General features: G+C 42.3%; 1 protein-coding gene across 2 annotated transcripts in view; it reads right to left on the bottom strand.

Moving 5' to 3' along the window:
* FCHO2 (FCH and mu domain containing endocytic adaptor 2) overlaps window positions 1–12,316 on the bottom strand; it is a 104,705-nt gene extending 92,389 nt beyond the window's left edge. For both annotated transcript variants that reach the window (XM_020790236.3, XM_020790237.3), the window contains exon 1: window positions 12,022–12,316. In XM_020790236.3, the coding sequence (XP_020645895.3) occupies window positions 12,022–12,234 (213 nt within the window). In that variant the 5' untranslated portion in view covers window positions 12,235–12,316. The remainder of the gene's footprint in view (window positions 1–12,021) is intronic.
* Between the last annotated feature and the right edge of the window lie 5,292 nt (window positions 12,317–17,608).

The following is a 17,608-nucleotide window of genomic DNA, read 5'->3' as shown; positions in this document are numbered from 1 at the left end:
TATATAACAATTATTTTTCTTATATGAATACCCATTTACTTGTCCTGCATAAATAAATGGCTCCATCCTTTTTTACAGGAATAAGTGATATTCTTGGGGACAAATGTAGGAAAAGTGAAAAAATGGCTAAACATCCCACAATGGAAAACTGAGGTGATGTGCTTCCAACAACACATGTACAACAGAAATCTACTGTTTTTATATAACATAGTTCCAAGGTTGTAGCTTGGAGAAGATGGGCCAATGCACATATATTGGCTTTAAGATGCCTTCCACTAGGAAGAGGCTGCACTCATGGAGGTCCCACTTCCAGTCTGGGAGTGGATATTCTAGAACACATGCACACCTCTTACTTTGTGCAGCATATTCAGGGAATTCAAGAGGGTGCCATGGAACTAAAGGGGTTAGAAAAATCCACTTATTTCTACTCAGCTCTACATTTGCAATGTGGGTCCAATACTTTTACACAGTCTCCATCCCAGCGACCAAAACACTTGGAACAAAAAGACTGCTTCTCCTGAGTTGAGGGAGGGAAAACATTCCTCACCTTTTCTAAATTAGAATGCATTCAGCTAGGAAATAACAGATGACCATATTTCACAAGAAATACTTCACACTGGAAAGCATGCTGGACCCCATTCTATGCTCCAACTCCTCCATAAAACTTTTTAAGTTACTAAATATAAATATTTGTGGCAGATAAATGGAGCTGAGGGGTTACTGTAAGCAATAATTATTGTCTATTTATACAGTAATATCAACTTCTCACTCCAAAACACACAAACCAAAACAGTACAGGTCTCCTTGATCCTTAAAAACATGAAATACCGGTAATGTACCACACAGAGTTACTTTCATGTTGCCTAAAGTATTAAGGGTCCTTTCACAAGCAATACCTCACTGTGTTTCCAAAACTACTGGTAAGTCATATTGTATCTCACTATTTGCAGCACAATACTAGTTAAGGCAGTAGTTTTATTCCACTAAATACACATACAGATAAACTATACAAGACTTGAGCTTACGTGATCCCAGTCATTATAGACAGACAATACAGCCATGAGACATCATATGGCTTGCACCATACTGCATGCAACAGTCACACATAGAGTAAAGTCAAAGATTAAACATTCTGAATTCTTTTTTACAAAGTAATGTTTTTTCTAACCATAAGCATGCAAAGGAAGCATAAGGTTGAAAACAGTATTGCAGACATACAAATGCCAACCTTTAAAGATATTTCCCATATCTTCATAATCAACAGAAGTATATTATGCAGTCTGCAGTGTAGATGATAAAATGTCTTGTTAGTAAATGCTCATTGTTAACATAATATCCACTGAGACTTTTTCTCAACATGAGCTTACTGTGATTTGAATCTTTATAACTATATAAATTTAAAGCCACGAAAAGACCTACTCCTATGCTTTGCTGTCTGTTGCATGCCATACTATTTCCAAAAGGAAACCAGATAATCCCCCTTTCCCAAATGTCAAAATACAATAGTCATGCCAAAAAGAAAGAAAAAATCAAAATGTCTACTGCATGTGCCTGAGGTAGGGAGGAAATGAGGCAAAAATCACTGCCAGAGAACCACTGACAGTCCAGAAGTGGTTTTTTGTTGTTGTTGTTATACTATTAAAGATTCCTCCCACCCCACCGAGAGGCTCTCAACGGCTCTCTCAGGGCATAAGGTAGCTCTAGAAAGGCTTGAGACTTAAAACAAGACAAGAAGTTTCATTACTTTAAACTAAATACTTCCAGCGCCCAGTCTGGGTTACACTATTGCAAAATTATACGATAGAATTCTGCCCAGTGAATAACACTGCAGATCTTATTTGCTATGTCCTATACAGCTACAAGGATGAAAAAGCAATCTTTTCCAAAACTAAAGAAATCAACTGTTATTTTTGTATGTCTGCTTCACACTCTAGCAAGTAGCCTGCTCCATAGAATATACAAAATTAATTATATGTTCACATATAAACATCTAAACTATACCCGAAGGAATACTAAAATAGAAGTTAAATAAAGCTTGCAACTCTGCTCAAATGTCACAAGGGACAAATAATGATTTCAAGCCACTGTACAATATACAGTATTCCAATATATTCAATATATTCATTTTTCTAGGCTGACCTTTGCTTTCCCTGACCGCATGGTCTGAGGGAGTGCGGGTTTAGCCTTAAATGAGCGCGAGCAGAAGCGTACGCCATTCCCTGATTCTGTTTGTTTGTTTATTTTATATCCCGCCTATCTGGTCATGCAACCACTCTAGGCAGCTTTTTACTCTAATCTGGTAAATAGGAAAGCCAAATAGCATTGCAAAGACCTGGGGGACAGGAAGGTTTTAGGGGTCGGATCATACTTCCACACTGTTAGGGAGCAGGCCAGGTAGATGGGGCTCATCAGCCTTGGAAGGTAACCCATCTAGGAGAAGGAAAACTCCAATTTCAAACCTCCACTGCCTTGTGGCTATATCCACTTATGGAAAAGGCTTCAGGAGTTAACCTCGAGGCAAAATCCGGAGTTGGAGTCCCAGAGGCAATTTGTGTCGTTCTGACAACTCCTGTGACGTGGTTGGAACCAGCTGTATTGGCTCTTGCCTTTCCATTGGACTATTTCAGAAATGTGGAGAGAGGGGATTTGCTGCTTCGGTAACAGCCTATCATCCATATTATTTTACCCAGGCTTTGTGCTCTGAAGAGGACACTCCAGCTTCGCATACAGCATTGAAACAACATGGGAAATAGCAATTACCAGTTATAAGTCTTTGCTCAATTGGCGTAGAGCATGATGCCAGGCGCTACTTTCGACGGTGGGAGAGGTCATTGTACCTCACTAGGTAGGTACCGCCCGCCTTAAGCTGGACAGTCCCCAGCCAGTAAGGTGTTACCTCGCCATGGTCTGTTAACTTCACGGGGTGCATGGGGTTTTGGATGAAAGACGACAATCAGTTCAATAACCCTGTACCATGCAATAATCATAAGAAAGCTTCTGCCCTAAAGTTGGGCACCTGGAATGTTCAGAAACTGACCCCTGGCTTTTCTGACAACAGCTTTTCTGGCGACCTGCAGGAAACAAATGACGTGCGCAAGACAGCTATCACTGACATGGAACTGAGTAGATTGCAGATGGACATTGTTGCCCTACAAGAGATGAGATTGCCAGACTCGGGATCTGTCAAAGAAAAAAACTTCTCATTCTCTGGCAGGGAAAACCATTGAATGAGACCAGGGAATATGGTGTTGGCTCTGCAGTCAGAAATACTCTTCTGAGATCCACTATTCCAGCTACTGTGAAGAGTGAAAGAATCCTGTCTCTGCAGCGCCATTCATCAGCGGGAGCGGTCACACTCATTAGTGCATATGCACCAACACTGTCGTCCACAACAGAAGTCAAAGACAAATTTTACGACAATCTGGCAGCTACTATCAAAAAAAGTTCCTGAGAGAGAGCCACTGTTCATTCTCAGAGACTTTAATGCTAGAGTTGGTGCTGATCACAGTTCTTGACCCATTTGTCTAGGCCATTTTGGCATTGGGAAGATGAACGAAAATAGCCAACACTTGCTGGAGTTTTGCTGTTATTACGGTCTTTGTGTCAGCAACATGTTCTTTAATACGAAGTTTCAACACAGAGTTTCCTGGAGACATCCAAGATCCAAACATTGGCATCAGCTCGATTTGATCCTCACTAGACGTTCTAGCCTTCGTAGTACTACGATCACACGCAGTTACCAGAGTGCTGATTGCGATACTGATCATTCTCTGGTATGTAGTAGAGTAAAACTGTGAACAAAGAGATTGTATCACACGAAAAAGGAAGACCATGTATTGACATCAGCAAGACTCGCAATCAAAGAAAAGTGGAGGAATTTGCCCAAGTGCTTGAGGAATCCCTTCCAGGCCGGGCTGATGCAAATGCACCTGAATGATGGGAACATTTCAAGAATGCTGTTTATAACACCGCCTTGTCCACATTTGGCAAGAAGACCAAAAAGACAGCAGACTGGTTTGGAGTCCATTCGGAGGAGTTGATGTCAGCCATCGAGGATAAGAGGAGAGCTTTAGCAGCATACAAAGCCTGTCCTAGTGAGCACAACTTGCAGGCTCTTCAAGCTGCTCGTAGCAAAGTCCAACAGGCTGCCAGGAGATGTTCCAATGATTACTGGCTTCAGCTCTGCTCTCAGAGCCAGATAGCAGCGGACACAGGTAACATCAAGGGAATGTATGACAGTATCAAGCAGGCTTTAGATCCAATACAGGATCATTCAGGACCGAGCACAGCAGATGGACCGCTGGGTGCAGCACTACTCTGAGCTATATTCCAGAGAGAATGTAGTAATCGAAGAGGCATTAAATAACATCAAGTGCCTGCCTGTCTTGGAAGAGTTGGACAGCAAATCAACCTTAGCAGAAATAAAAGTGGCCTTGGATTCCCTCGGCTCTGGCAAGGCACTTGGGAAGGATAACATCCCCGTTGAAGTGCTGAAGTGCTGTAAAGCGATCATCACAACCAAACTGTATGAATTCTTTCATTTTTGCTGGAGGGAAGGAGGAGTACCACAGGACATGAATGATGCAAACATTGTCACATTGTATAAGAACAAAGGAGACAGGGGCGACTGCAATAATTACCATAGCATCTCTCTTCTCAGTGTTGTAGGAAAGCTGCTTGCCCGTGTTGTACTGAAGAGACTCCAGGTGCTTGCAGACAGAGTCTATCCAGAATCACAGTGTGGATTTAGACCTAATAGATCCACCACTGACATGGTATTTTCCCTCAGACAGTTGAAGGAGAACTGTAGGGAACAAAGACAGCCACTCTTTGTGGCCTTCATAGATCTCACAAAGACATTTGATTTGGTTAGCAGGGATGGCCTTTTTAAAATACTTCCCAAGATTGGATGTCCACCCCAACTCCTTAACATCATCAGGTCCTTTCATGAGTAAATAAAGGGCACTGTAGTTTTTGATGGCTCAACATCAGATCCCTTTGACATTCGAAGCGGAGTGAAAAAGGGCTGTGCCCTCACGCCAACCCTGTTTGGGATCTTTTTTGCTGTCATGCTGAAGCATGTCTTTGGAACTGCAACAGAAGGTGTCTATCTCCAGACTAGATCAGATGGAACGCTCTTTAATCTCTCTAGATTGAGAGCAAAGACCAAAGTCCAACTGAAATGCATGAGGGACTTCCTCTTTGCCGATGATGCAGCTGTTGCCCACTCTTCTGAAGACCTCCAACAACTCATGAATCATTTAGCAAGGCCTGCCAAGACTTTGGACTAACAATCAGCCCAAAGAAAACACAAGTCATGGGCCATGGCGTGGACTCACCTTCCTCTATTACCATCTCCACACAAAAATTGGAGGTTGTTCATGACTATGTGTACCTTGGTTCAACGATCTCTGACACACTCTCCCTAGATGTCGAGCTGGATAAACGCATTGGCAGAGCAGCTACCACGTTCTCTAGACTCACAAAGAGAGTATAGCTCCATAAGAAGCTGACAGCATATATCAATGAGTCCTGGACCCTTTATGCATGGCAGGAGAGGAAGCTGAACACATTCCATATGCGTTGTCTCCGACGCATCTTTGGTATCAACTGGCAGGACAAAGTTCCAAATAGAGTAGTCCTAGAACAAGCTGGAATTTTTAGCATGCATACATTACTGAAACAGTGACGTCTACGTTAGCTTGGGCATGTTGTAAAAATGGCTGATGGTCAGATTCTGAAAGATCTCCTGTATGGATAATTAGTGCAGGGAAATCGTCCCAGAGGGAGACCCAGCTGTGATTCAAGGATATCTGCAAGCGGGATCTGAAGGCTTTAGGAATGGACCTGAACAGACGGGAAACCTTGGCATCTGAGCGTTCAGCCTGGAGGCAGACAGTGTAGTATGGCCTCTCCCAATTTGAAGAGACCCCTGTCCAGCAGGCCGAGGCAGAGAGGCTATCCCGAAAGCAGCAAAATCAGGGAGCTAGACAGGAGACAGATTGTATTTGTCTTCAGTGTGGAAGGGATTGTCAATCTCGAATTGGCCTTCTCAGCCACACTAGATGCTGTTCCAAGTCCTCCATACAGAGCACGTTACCACAGTCTTTTGAGACTGAAGGATGCCTAATCTAATCTAACAATATATTCTAATTCATCCTGAGCTTTCCTTGCTGAGAGAATATCTGTAGCTACATTTAGCTGCATATGAGTCGTCTGCTTCATGGAATTTGTTGTTTAGGTTTTGCATGAATTGCTTATATCACATTAGTTTAATACTGGAGTGAACTAAAAACAAACAAGTCAGAAAGTCACATTAATTGAAATTGCTGCCCACCAAATCCACACTGATGCTATGTGGTCACTATCAATCCAGCACAGTCTTTGTACTTTACCAGAAATTATATGACTGCTGAGTTATCTTGCATGTATCACATTATTCTTTTTAAGTACAACACATCACAGAATTGTCTACTTTGTGGCAATGCCACCCAAACATAATTTAAACCCAGTGTGTCACATTCTACTTCTCCATAAATGAAGGAATCTCTGAAGGGAATTTGTTATACTGGCCAGAATCCTATTAGTTACACCTGCATAAATCTCAGTAACAAATTGTTAAGAAATCAGCATAGGCATTTGGTCCCATATGTCCATCATGTGACTGACATGGAAGAACAAATGCCCTATACCAACTTCTTACCTAGTGAAATTTAATTCATAGCAGTATAATTCTTCAACTGGTGTCTGGCCACTGTTAATAATTACATGTATAAAAATATAATAGTTGCAGAAGATTTTATAGCTTACAAAATTTTAAAAACTATACTTTGCTGAATTATTATTTCACACTAAGACTTAAATCCAGTGTCACATTAGCAGCTATCCACTAGGGTGACAAAGCTTTCTCTCCTCCCCCGCTTCCTTCTTCTAAAGAAACAACACTAAATTGAATCAAAAAATATACTTCCACTCACAGGATTTCCTTCATAGCTCTGAATTTAAATTACAGTGGTACCTCAACTTTAGAACTTAATCCGTATTGGGACTGCGTTCTTAAGTCGCAATGTTTGTAAGTCAAAGCAACATTTCCCATAGGAATGCACAGAAAACCATTTAATCCGTATCTGCTGTTTTTCGTTCTTAAGTTGAGCCGCTGTTCTTAAGTCGAAGCATTAATTCCCATAGGAACTAATGCAAAGCCGGTTAATCCGTAGCTATCACTTGGGGGTGGATTTTTTAATTATTTTCTTCTTTTGACCTAAGGTGAACGTAGGTCAAAAAAAGGGCAGGAAAGGTTTTGTTCCTTTTTTTTTCCCCTTAAGTCGAGGCTCCGTTTTCAAGTCGAAGCAACTTTTTGCGAACAGAGCCATTCTTAACTCGAATCGTTTTTATGTAGGGGCGTTCTCAAGTCGAGGTAGCACTGTATGACTTAGCTTTGTAACATTTTGTTGCTACTGTTGTTGCTGCACAGATTGCTTTTTGCTATATACAAGATATTCTTTATAATGAATATGTGAGAATTCACATTTTTTTTCAGCCAATAAACTGTTTTGCTTTGTTTTTGTCTCACGGCATCTTTAAGCACAAAGACATCTTGGTGACTAGCAACTTAGTCCAACCCTTCTGTTCAATGCAGGAATCCTACAACTACAGCATCCTTGACAAATGGTCATTCATTATTTGATTAATTACCTCACTGAAAAAGAAATTACTGCTCCCTATGGAGTTCTGTTCCACTACTGATCAGTTCATGCAATCAATGAATTTTTTTAATTATTTGGTTTAAATCATTGTTTAAATTTTAAAAATTAATTTTTATTTAAATCATCAAAAATCTGTTTTTTAAAAAATATAAATCAGTTTGATTTAAATCATATCCACCCTGGTTCATACCACTAGAAAGCTTCTTATAATGTTAAGCTGAAATCTTGCAGTTTGTACCCATTAGTGCTGCTTCTCCCTTATGAGCAAAAGAAGTCTTGTTTCATCTTGTCTGCGATTATCTCACCTCCACGTTTGCTTCACTTATTCATTTGTTCAGCACTCTGCTTTTTTCCCAACAAAGGGACCCAAGACAGTTTGCAAAACATTTTAAACACAATATTAAAGCAAAAATGCAATAAATTACAATATTTAAAGATGAAACATATGACAAATCAAAACTAGTGAATACAACACATTTAAAACAATTCAAAAACACATTTAAAATACTAAAAATACAGTCTTCCCAATTAAAAAATCTGTTTAACAGCTAATTACTTACTGAAAGTCGCCCAGAGACCTTTGGGTAGAGTGGGCGGCATATAAGTTAAATAAATAAATAAATAAATAAATAAATAAATAAATAAATAAATAAATAAAATACGTCTGCCTAAAAAGAAGGATCTTTGCCTGATGTGGAAGGACAGTCACAGCCAAGCTGGGGGGAGCAACGTGGTAACCTGTGGAAAGGCTGCTCCCACAGCCTGAGGGCAGCCACTGGAAGGGCCTTCTGTCATCATCAAGCAAGCGTGTGCCTCTTCTAAAAACCTTTAAAACCAATGAGGCTCATATAAGGAGATACAGTCCTCTAACCAGAACCTAAATTGTTTTGGGCTTTATAGGTAAAAATCAGGATTCTGAATTGTGCCTAGCACAAACAGAGTAATTTTTTGTCTAAGCAAAACATAGTTATTCTTTTAACAATTCTTCATGGAAATCTGCTTCACAGGGTTACTTTGAGTATTCTAGTTCATAACACACTCTATTTTGATAAGGCCCTTATTAAAATATAACACTAATATAGAACTGAACACATGGAATACTCCAGATGCACTTCAATCAGGACAAAATAGAGGAGAACTGTTTCTTATCATGGACTGGCTACTGTCCCACTCAGAAAACCTTCAGTTTCAACATTAGTTACTATTTTTCCTCCCTACCATTAACAAAACAGAGTGAATGAGTGAGCAAGAATTAGCACTGATTAGATTCAATCCTCAACTACCAACGGAAAACCTCCTCTAATTTACTGAAACCTTCTGATTCAGCAGAAGGATCTGCTAATGAAGACAGAGATGAGTTCTACAAATCCCCCTTCCACTATGTAGCCTCCCACATAACCTTCCAAAATGTTCTGGAAAACCCGAACCATTTACAGTGGTGCCCCACTAAACGACGACCTCGCTGAACGATGAAACCGCGGGATGATGTTTCCTATGGGGGATTTTCACTTGACATCGATTAGGTCCTTGCTTCGCGAACCGTTTGTTCGCAAAACGACATTTTTCCGGCTCCGCAAAATGGCTTCCCTTCGCAAAATGGATGGCTTCCCTTCGCAAAATGGGTTTTTCCGGACAGAAGCTTTGCAAGACAGTGATTTAAAACAGCTGATTGGCGGTTCTCTATGGGCGATCTTCGCTGGACGACGAAGTATTTTCCCCATTGGAACGCATTAAATGGCATATCAAGCATGTAGAAATCAGTACTTCAATTCCTGACCACTCCATCTGGCTTCAAAATCAATATGCATCTCTACCACCTCATTTCTTATTAATGTGAATGATGTATTTTTAGAAATTATTTTAGCATAGTGTTTACAGAAAATGTAATAAAAATCCTCTTTTATAAGAAATATCTTCACCATGTATCCCTGTCATAAGATCTCAAACACAACTTTTTTCACTGAAGTCACTTCACACATCAACCTGCATGGCAATTCCACAATAAACTATTTCACTGAAAACTAAAAATGTTAGTTTGTTAAGACTAAAAGTATGTTCTGCCCCTGAAATCAACTCCAACTTAGAGACTTCCCCTAATCACTAAGACACAGGCATTATCCGTTAGTGGTAGTAAGTTGGTACATAGATACTAGATAGTGGCAACGTGTCCTTAATATTTTTGTCCAAAAGTGACATATACTATAGATTCATACAACTTTTTCCAAACACAAAAAGAGGGAAGGGAAGGGGAAACGTGATTAAACAACCATTATGGTTCACCTTCAAACAGAAACTAATGAAGAATAAACAAAATGTTTACTGTTTTACAACTTTTATTACAAAACCCAGTTTCTAGAAATACAGTGCACTACATAAAGATTTAAAGAATTGCTTGCCAAGGTGTTTCAGTACCAGTTTTTTTAAAGCCACATCCAACATTGTGGCTGACTTTTGACAGGAGCAGCACTGGCCACAGTTCTTACATTAACACTCAAAGCAACTGAAAATAACCAAGGCTGCAATCCCATGCACACTTAGTGGACTTCAGCAAGAGTAATTTATCAGTAAACATGTTTAAATAAATAAGCAAATATACTTAGGACTTTGCAGGACTTAGCACTGCATTAGTCAGAAGGTGCAAGTCATCCCCACAGAAGGAATATGCCTTAGGAGATGCAATGTTCAAAATACTATTATTTACATGTAGAGTTTAAAACTAATAAAAGTTTAGGTACAATCCTACAAATGCCTACTCAGAATAAATGTATCTTAGATTAAATGGGTTTTTTCCCTTCAAATTACAACCTTGACTGGGTACTGGAGTTCACAGCTTGTTAAAGCAGCTACTTCTTTGAACTCTTGAATTTCTAGGGAAAATCAAATCAGTTGAAACTAAATCTGCATTACCAGTTTTATAAACTAATAAACAGATTTCTGTAACAACTGGAAGACAATAATTTACACAAGCTTTAATGGTGCTGTTAGAAACCTGTACTGTACATGCTACATAAAATGATAGCATTCTACATCAAGAAATAACTACTTAGCTTTGTTTTTATACTGATTTTTAAAATGTAAGCGAGAGAGAGAGAGAGAGAGAGAGAGAGAGAAGAAAAGAAGGAACTGTGTGTCCTATATGATTTTATTCTTGGACAGTGCACACAAAAGCACAGGATCTGACAAAGAATAAATGTACAATACACAATGCATTTCTCACCCCCATCCCAACCCCTTCCAGGTTTTCTTTTACAGTCACCAACCGTGTAGTGTCTGTTTACCCTTAGAACATCACAGTAGTTTAAACTCTAATTCTAAATCATCATAAAAACTGGCTTCTATGTATATATAAAAGCCACCTTTCAGGTAATGATTTCGGGATGTTGTGACAAGTTATCACTTCATTCTGTTTCTCCTATGGCTCTGCTTGCAGATGGATGTACCAAAAATAAAATAAAATGCATACGCTTAAAAACAAAACAAAACTAAAAAAAGAAAAAAGAAAGAAAGAAAAAAGCACCCCACCACCAGCACTAGCCCCGACAACTAAATGGAAACCTGAAAATCCAAAGGAGAAAGAAACCTCAAAGGCACTGAGGGAGGGAAGGAGGGAGCAGGGATTCATTCCAGAGTAAACTTCCACTGAGGAAAGCTCTCGTTTGTCGGGGTTTGTCACCGAGCGGGCAGCCCAGGAAAAGTCAATACCGGCGGCCCACCTTCCCTTGCCCTCCTCCTCCTCTTCCTCCTCCTCGGTCGCCCCTCCGCAGAGCCGCCTTTCCACCTCTCCCAACCCCGTGAGGGGAGAGGGTGACGGGGCGCCGACGAGGGCGCCGCCGCCGGCGGAGCAGGTGCTCGGCTTCCTCCTCACCTACGAGGGAGACCCAACGGACGCTCCGGGGGAGGGGGGCCCCTGAGGCGGATGAAGGGACACCGGCCTAGCGAGCAGACCGGCCTCCCAGAGCCCCGGGGTCCGCCACTCGCCCGAAGCAACAGGCAGCCGCCCGTCCCTCTCCCGAGAGCTCCCCGGCGAGGTCCCTTCCCAAGGCGGGGGCAGGCAGCCAGGCAGCCCTCCCAACCGGCGCCGCTCCACCGCTGCCGCCCCCACGGCAGGCCCGAGCCCTGCCCCGAAGGTGGCGCAGGAGCCGGGAAGGCGCGTCGCCGACTCGGCTCCCGTCGCAGCCCTTCGGGTTTCCTTCGCTCCTCTCTCTCTCTCTCTCTCTCGTACGTGACCCGAGCCAGCCCGGCCGAAGGTAAGCGGGTGGGGGGGGGAAGAGAGCCGGGAGGGGAAAGGGAGCGCCGAAAGAACACGGTTCCCTACCCAGAAGTTCTCCACGAAGTACGCCATGACCATCGCGCTGCCTGCCTCGGTCCGGTCTCGGCTCTGCCTCTGCCGCCGCCAGCCCCGGGTCCCCCCTCCCCCTCCCGAAAGAGGAAACCGCCTCCGAACGCCGCCCTTCTCCGCCCGGTCGCACCACCACTCCTTTTGCCCCAACTTTTCACAGCGCCGACCCGGGACGCCGCCAAAGCGCATGCGCCCGAATGCCGGCCAAAGCGCAGGCACCAAAGCGTTCTCGACACAACAGAGATGCGGGAGCGCGCTCGCCTGCTTGCCTTCCCGTCCACCTCCCTAATGGAGCGCGCGCGCTCGCGAGGAAGGGAGGGAGGACGGAGGGGCCGGAGTCTGGAAACGGAGGGAGAGAGCGTGAGGGACGGAGGCCCAAGCGGTAGGAGTCGGACTGCCCTGGGCTGGTTGCGTCTCTTGCTCTCTGAGGCTCCCCGTCCTCCCGAACGACGAGGCATAACAAAAGTTTGGAAAATAAACTTTTTTAGGACTAGGAACTCCCAGAATCCTTAGGCGGCATGGGTTTCTGGGAGTTGCAGTCTTGACATGTAGCATGCAGAGCCATAGTAGAGGGGGGGGCGGGGTGAAAGGGGTTGATTTGGGACATCCGGCAGAAAATTCCTTCCGTCAAGGGCCATCCTGGTGATTATCAACACAATTATGTGTGCATTTTTCTGAGCAGAGGCCATCATCAAGGAACCTTAGCAGAGTTGTGATATTTAGATTCTATTTTATTGGAAAAAGTAAAAGGGGAAAAGAAGACATAATATTGTAGCATTCTAAAGAGTAAACGGGTCTGTTTCACTGTGAACTTCTGTGAATCAAATCCACTTGTTCAGAGGCAAGTTTTACTTTGATGCCCTGTGGGTAAGGTCAGCATATTGATCTATGAATTCTTGATGCATTGAAAGGTGAACTCGATATACAAGAACCTTATTCCTGTTTTTTAATTTGTTTCAAGGTATTGGAATACCTTTTTTTTTATTGCAAGATATACAGTAAACCACTTTTTAAAGACATAAACAACACCTAAAGCAAGGAGTGATGCAAGAGATAACAGAAATCACATTTAGCATCTGAAATCTGCTGTAAAGCATACAATCTAATCAGTGGCAGCATGAAAGAGAAAATTCTTCGGAGGACTAAATAACAATGGGCACGGAATAAACTTCCCCTGCACAACTGAGCAAGGCAAGGCCTTTCAAATATGTACCTGATAAAAGTTAAGAATGAATACAGAGGGACCCTTGAAACAGATTTTAGTACAGGGAAGGGGAACTTTAGCCGCATGGACCTAATCTGCCTTGCCTTACCACTTGCCAGGCAGGATCCAGGTCTGGAGATAACAGAAACGCCCTTTCTTGTTCTCAGCAGGAGCTCTTGAAAACCTCTCTCTTGTTTTTTCCCCTCAGACTTGACTTCCTTGTTATGTAGGGAAGAGAGAAGAGGAGCAAAGCCTGGTTCCTGAACAAAGCACTGAGTGGAAAGCCTTTGTCCAGTGCTTCATCCTGAAACCTGGTGATTTTAGGGACTACAGACATACCCCTTGGGAGCATCCAACTCCAGAAAGGTTGTGGGAGGAAGTACTTGGACCACCACTCAGTTCCTCCTTGCCCTGGGCTAAAGCGGCATGTTATGCTTTATTTTCTCTCACACACATAACTATAAGCAAATAGCGATCAGGTAATGCTGCTCAACAAAACAGTGGGAAGAAGTGTACTAATGCACACTCTCAAAAATGATAGAATGATTTCAATACGAATCCAAGGCAGACCAACCACCAATGCTGAAAAGGCTGAAATTGACCAATTCTATGAAGACTTAAAACACCTTCTAGAACTGACACCAAAGAAAGATGTTCTTCTCATTCTAGGGGACTGGAATGCTAAAGTAGGGAGCCAAGAGATAAAAGGAACAACAGGGAAGTTTGGCCTTGGAGTTCAGAACGAAGCAGGGCAAAGGCTAATAGAGTTTTGTCAAGAGAACAAGCTGGTCATCACAAACACTCTTTCCCAACAACACAAGAGGCGACTCTACACATTGAAATCACCAGATGGGCAATATCGAAATCAGATTGATTATATTCTCTGCAGCCAAAGATGGAGAAGCTCTATACAGTCAGCAAAAACAAGACCTGGAGCTGATTGTGGCTCTGATCATCAGCTTCTCATAGAAAAATTCAAGCTTAAACTGAAGAGAGTAGGAAAAACCATTGGGTTAGTGCAGAATAATCTGAACCAAATCCTTTATGAATACACAGTGGAAGTGAAGAACAGATTCAAGGAATTCGATTTGGTTGACAGAGTGCCTGAAGAACTTTGGATAGAGGCTCGTAACATTGAACAGGAGGCAGCAACAAAAACCATCCCAAAGAAAAGGAAATGCAAGAAAGCAAAGTGGCTGTCCAATGAGGCTTTACAAATAGCAGAGAAGAGAAGGGAAACAAAATGCAAGGGAGCTAGGCAAGGTCCCAGAAAATTGAATGCTGACTTCAAAAGAATAGCAAGAAGAGACAAGAGGGCCTTCTTAAATGAACAATACAAAGATCTAGAGGAAAATAATAGAAAGGGAAAAACCAGAGATCTGTTCAAGAAAATTGGAGATATTAAAGGAACCTTTTGTGCAAAGATGGACATGATAAAGGACAAAAATGGGAGGGACCTAACAGAAGCAGAAGACATCAAGAAGAGGTGGCAAGAATACACATAGGAACTATACCAGAAAGATTTGGATGTCCCGGACAACCCAGATAGTGTAATTGCTGGCCTTGAGCCAGACATCCTGGAGAGTGAAGTCAAATGGACCTTAGAAACCATGGCTAACAGCAAGGCCAGTGGGGGTGATGGCATTCCAGTTGAACTATTTAAAATCTTAAAAGATGATGCTGTTAAGGTGCTACATTCAACAGGCCAGCAAGTTTGGAAAACTCAACAGTGGCCAGAGGACTGGAAAAGATCAGTCTACATTCCATTCCCAAAGAAGGGCAGTGCCAAAGAATGCTCCAACTACCTTACAATTGCACTCATTTCACACGCTAGCAAGGTTATGTTCCAAATCCTCCAAGGTAGGCTTCAACAGTATGTGGACCGAGAACTCCCAGAAGTACAAGCTGGATTTTGAAGGGGCAGAAAAACGAGACCAAATTGCTAACATGCACTGGATTATGGAGAAAGCCAGAGAGTTCCAGAAAAACATCTACTTCTGCTTCATTGACTACGCAAAATCCTTTGACTGTGTGGACCACAACAAACTATAGCAAATTCTTAAAGAAATGGGAGTGCCTGACAACCTTATCTATCTCCTGGGAAATCTATATGTGGGAGAGGAAGCAAGAGTTAGAGCTGGATATGGAACAACTGATTGGTTCAAAATTGGGAAAGGAGTACGACAAGGCTGTATATTGTTTCCCTGCTTATTTAACTTATATGTAGAATACATCATGCGAAAGGCAGGACTGGAGGAATCCCAAGCCGAAATTAAGCTTGCCAGAAGAAATACCAAGAACCTCACATATGCAGATGATACCACTCTGATGGCAGAAAGTGAGGAGGAATTAAAGAACCTCGTAATGAGGGTGAAAGAGGAGAGCGCAAAAAATGGTCTAAAGCTCAACATCAAAAAAACTAAGATAATGGCCACTGGTCCCATCACCTCCTGGGAAATTGAAGGGGAAGATATGGAGGCAGTGACAGATTTTACTTTCTTGGGCTCCATGATCACTGCAGATGGTGACAGCAGCCACAAAATTAAAAGACGCCTGCTTCTTGGAAGGAAAGCGATGACAAAGCTAGACAGCATCTTAAAAAGCAGAGACATCACCTTGCTGACAAAGGTCGCCTAGTCAAAGCTATGGTTTTTCCAGTAACGATGTATGGAAGTGGAAGCTTGACTATAAAGAAGGCTGACCACTGAAGAATTGATGCTTTTTAACTGTGGTGCTGGAGGAGACTCTTGAGAGTCTCATGGGCTGCAAAGAGATCAAACCTATCTGTTCTGAAGGAAACCAACCCTGAGTGCTCACTGGAAGGACAGATCCTGAAGCTGTGGCTCCAATACTTTGGTCATCTCATGAGAAGACTCTCTGGAAAAGACCCTGATGTTGGGAAAGTGTGAAGGCAAGAGAAGGGGATGACAGAAGATGAGATGGATGAACAGTGTCATAGAAGCTACCAACATGAATTTGACCCAACTCCGGGAGGCAGTGGAAGACAGGAGGGCCTGGCGTGCTCTGGTCCATAGGATCACGAAGAGTCGGACATGACTTAACGACTAAATAACAAGTGCTGCTCCAAAATCCAAACCTCTTCTTGCAGAGCTTTCTGTCTACTGAAGCTCAGTCTCACAAGTCTTCTGGGTGTTGTCTGCCACTCATTTTCTCCATACTCACTCATAAAGGATTCCTTCCATAAGACGTAGCCTATCTCTGTTGTAAGTGCCACAGAACATTATCTCTAGTGGCAACTTGTGTAGAACTGTTAGGTGGCATTCAGTGACACATACGCCTACTGGATTATTTCCCTGGTGGACCTGGAACTCTTTCTATGGCAAGGATAGGATACCTGCTCTACCACAGAATCTCTCCTTATAGCCATTCTGGTTTCTTCACTAATTATTAACTCCTTAACTAGGGCTATTTGCTCTGGACCAACCATTGGCCTGCTTGACCAATCTTATCTTCTGTTGTGCCCAGATGTAAAGATTTTACCTGACCATGATAGTTTTAGGCACTTTTACATTTAAGCTGCAGGCCTAGCTTAAAAAAAAAGTGCCCCTATGTCCCTTCTAGGTGGTATAACCCAAAACGGAAAAGGTGAATCTTCACTCATTAAATGGAAGTTGCATCTTCTTCCAATATTTAAGTGCTGGTGAGGAACCCCATATAAGTTTTAAAGAAAGTATTACTTGTATTAAAGTATTAGCAAGGAATATAGAAAGGAATTCCTGTGAGAAAGTATATTACCTGAAGTATAATGTTCATTTTTAAAGAGTTAAGCATGGTTAAGTTTAACTGTGCCCACCTCTCCTAACCTAAAGATATTCCAGTAATTAGTTTATTAAAATTTATCATTTATCAGAAATGATAATGTTTCATAGGGTTCTCTCAGAAATTAAACTTCAAGATATGTAGTAACAACGGCACTGGCAAAAATACCAATCTGCAAATACAGACTGTGACATGTTGCACACACATACAGAGAGAGAGAGAGAGAGAGAGAGAGTTCTCAGTCCACTTTGTTCATCATTCATCTTTTCTGATCTGAAAGGAGGGGTGGTGCAAAGGCAACTGAGGGTGCTGCTACAATGGAGAAAATGTGGGAAATGCTATGGTTTGGGGGCAGGTTGATTTACAATTTCTCCCATTGACCACCTGATGGAAATGGAAATCAACTCAGAGTTCACTCCTCCATCTCTAGTTTTTCCCACCTGCCACCAAAGCTTCTACTTTTTAAAAAATAGATCCATTCACATTGGTTCTGGTCTGTGATTTCTTGAACCAATGAAGAATAGCCACTGCACCCAGCCACACATTTTAACAGCAGAAGGGGGGAGATAAAGAAGCCCT

This window comes from Pogona vitticeps, chromosome 2 (genome assembly GCF_051106095.1).
Source record: "Pogona vitticeps strain Pit_001003342236 chromosome 2, PviZW2.1, whole genome shotgun sequence".
NCBI lineage: Eukaryota > Metazoa > Chordata > Lepidosauria > Squamata > Agamidae > Pogona > Pogona vitticeps.
The sequence above is the reverse complement of the archived record's forward strand: the minus strand, read 5'-3'. Positions and strand labels throughout refer to the sequence as shown.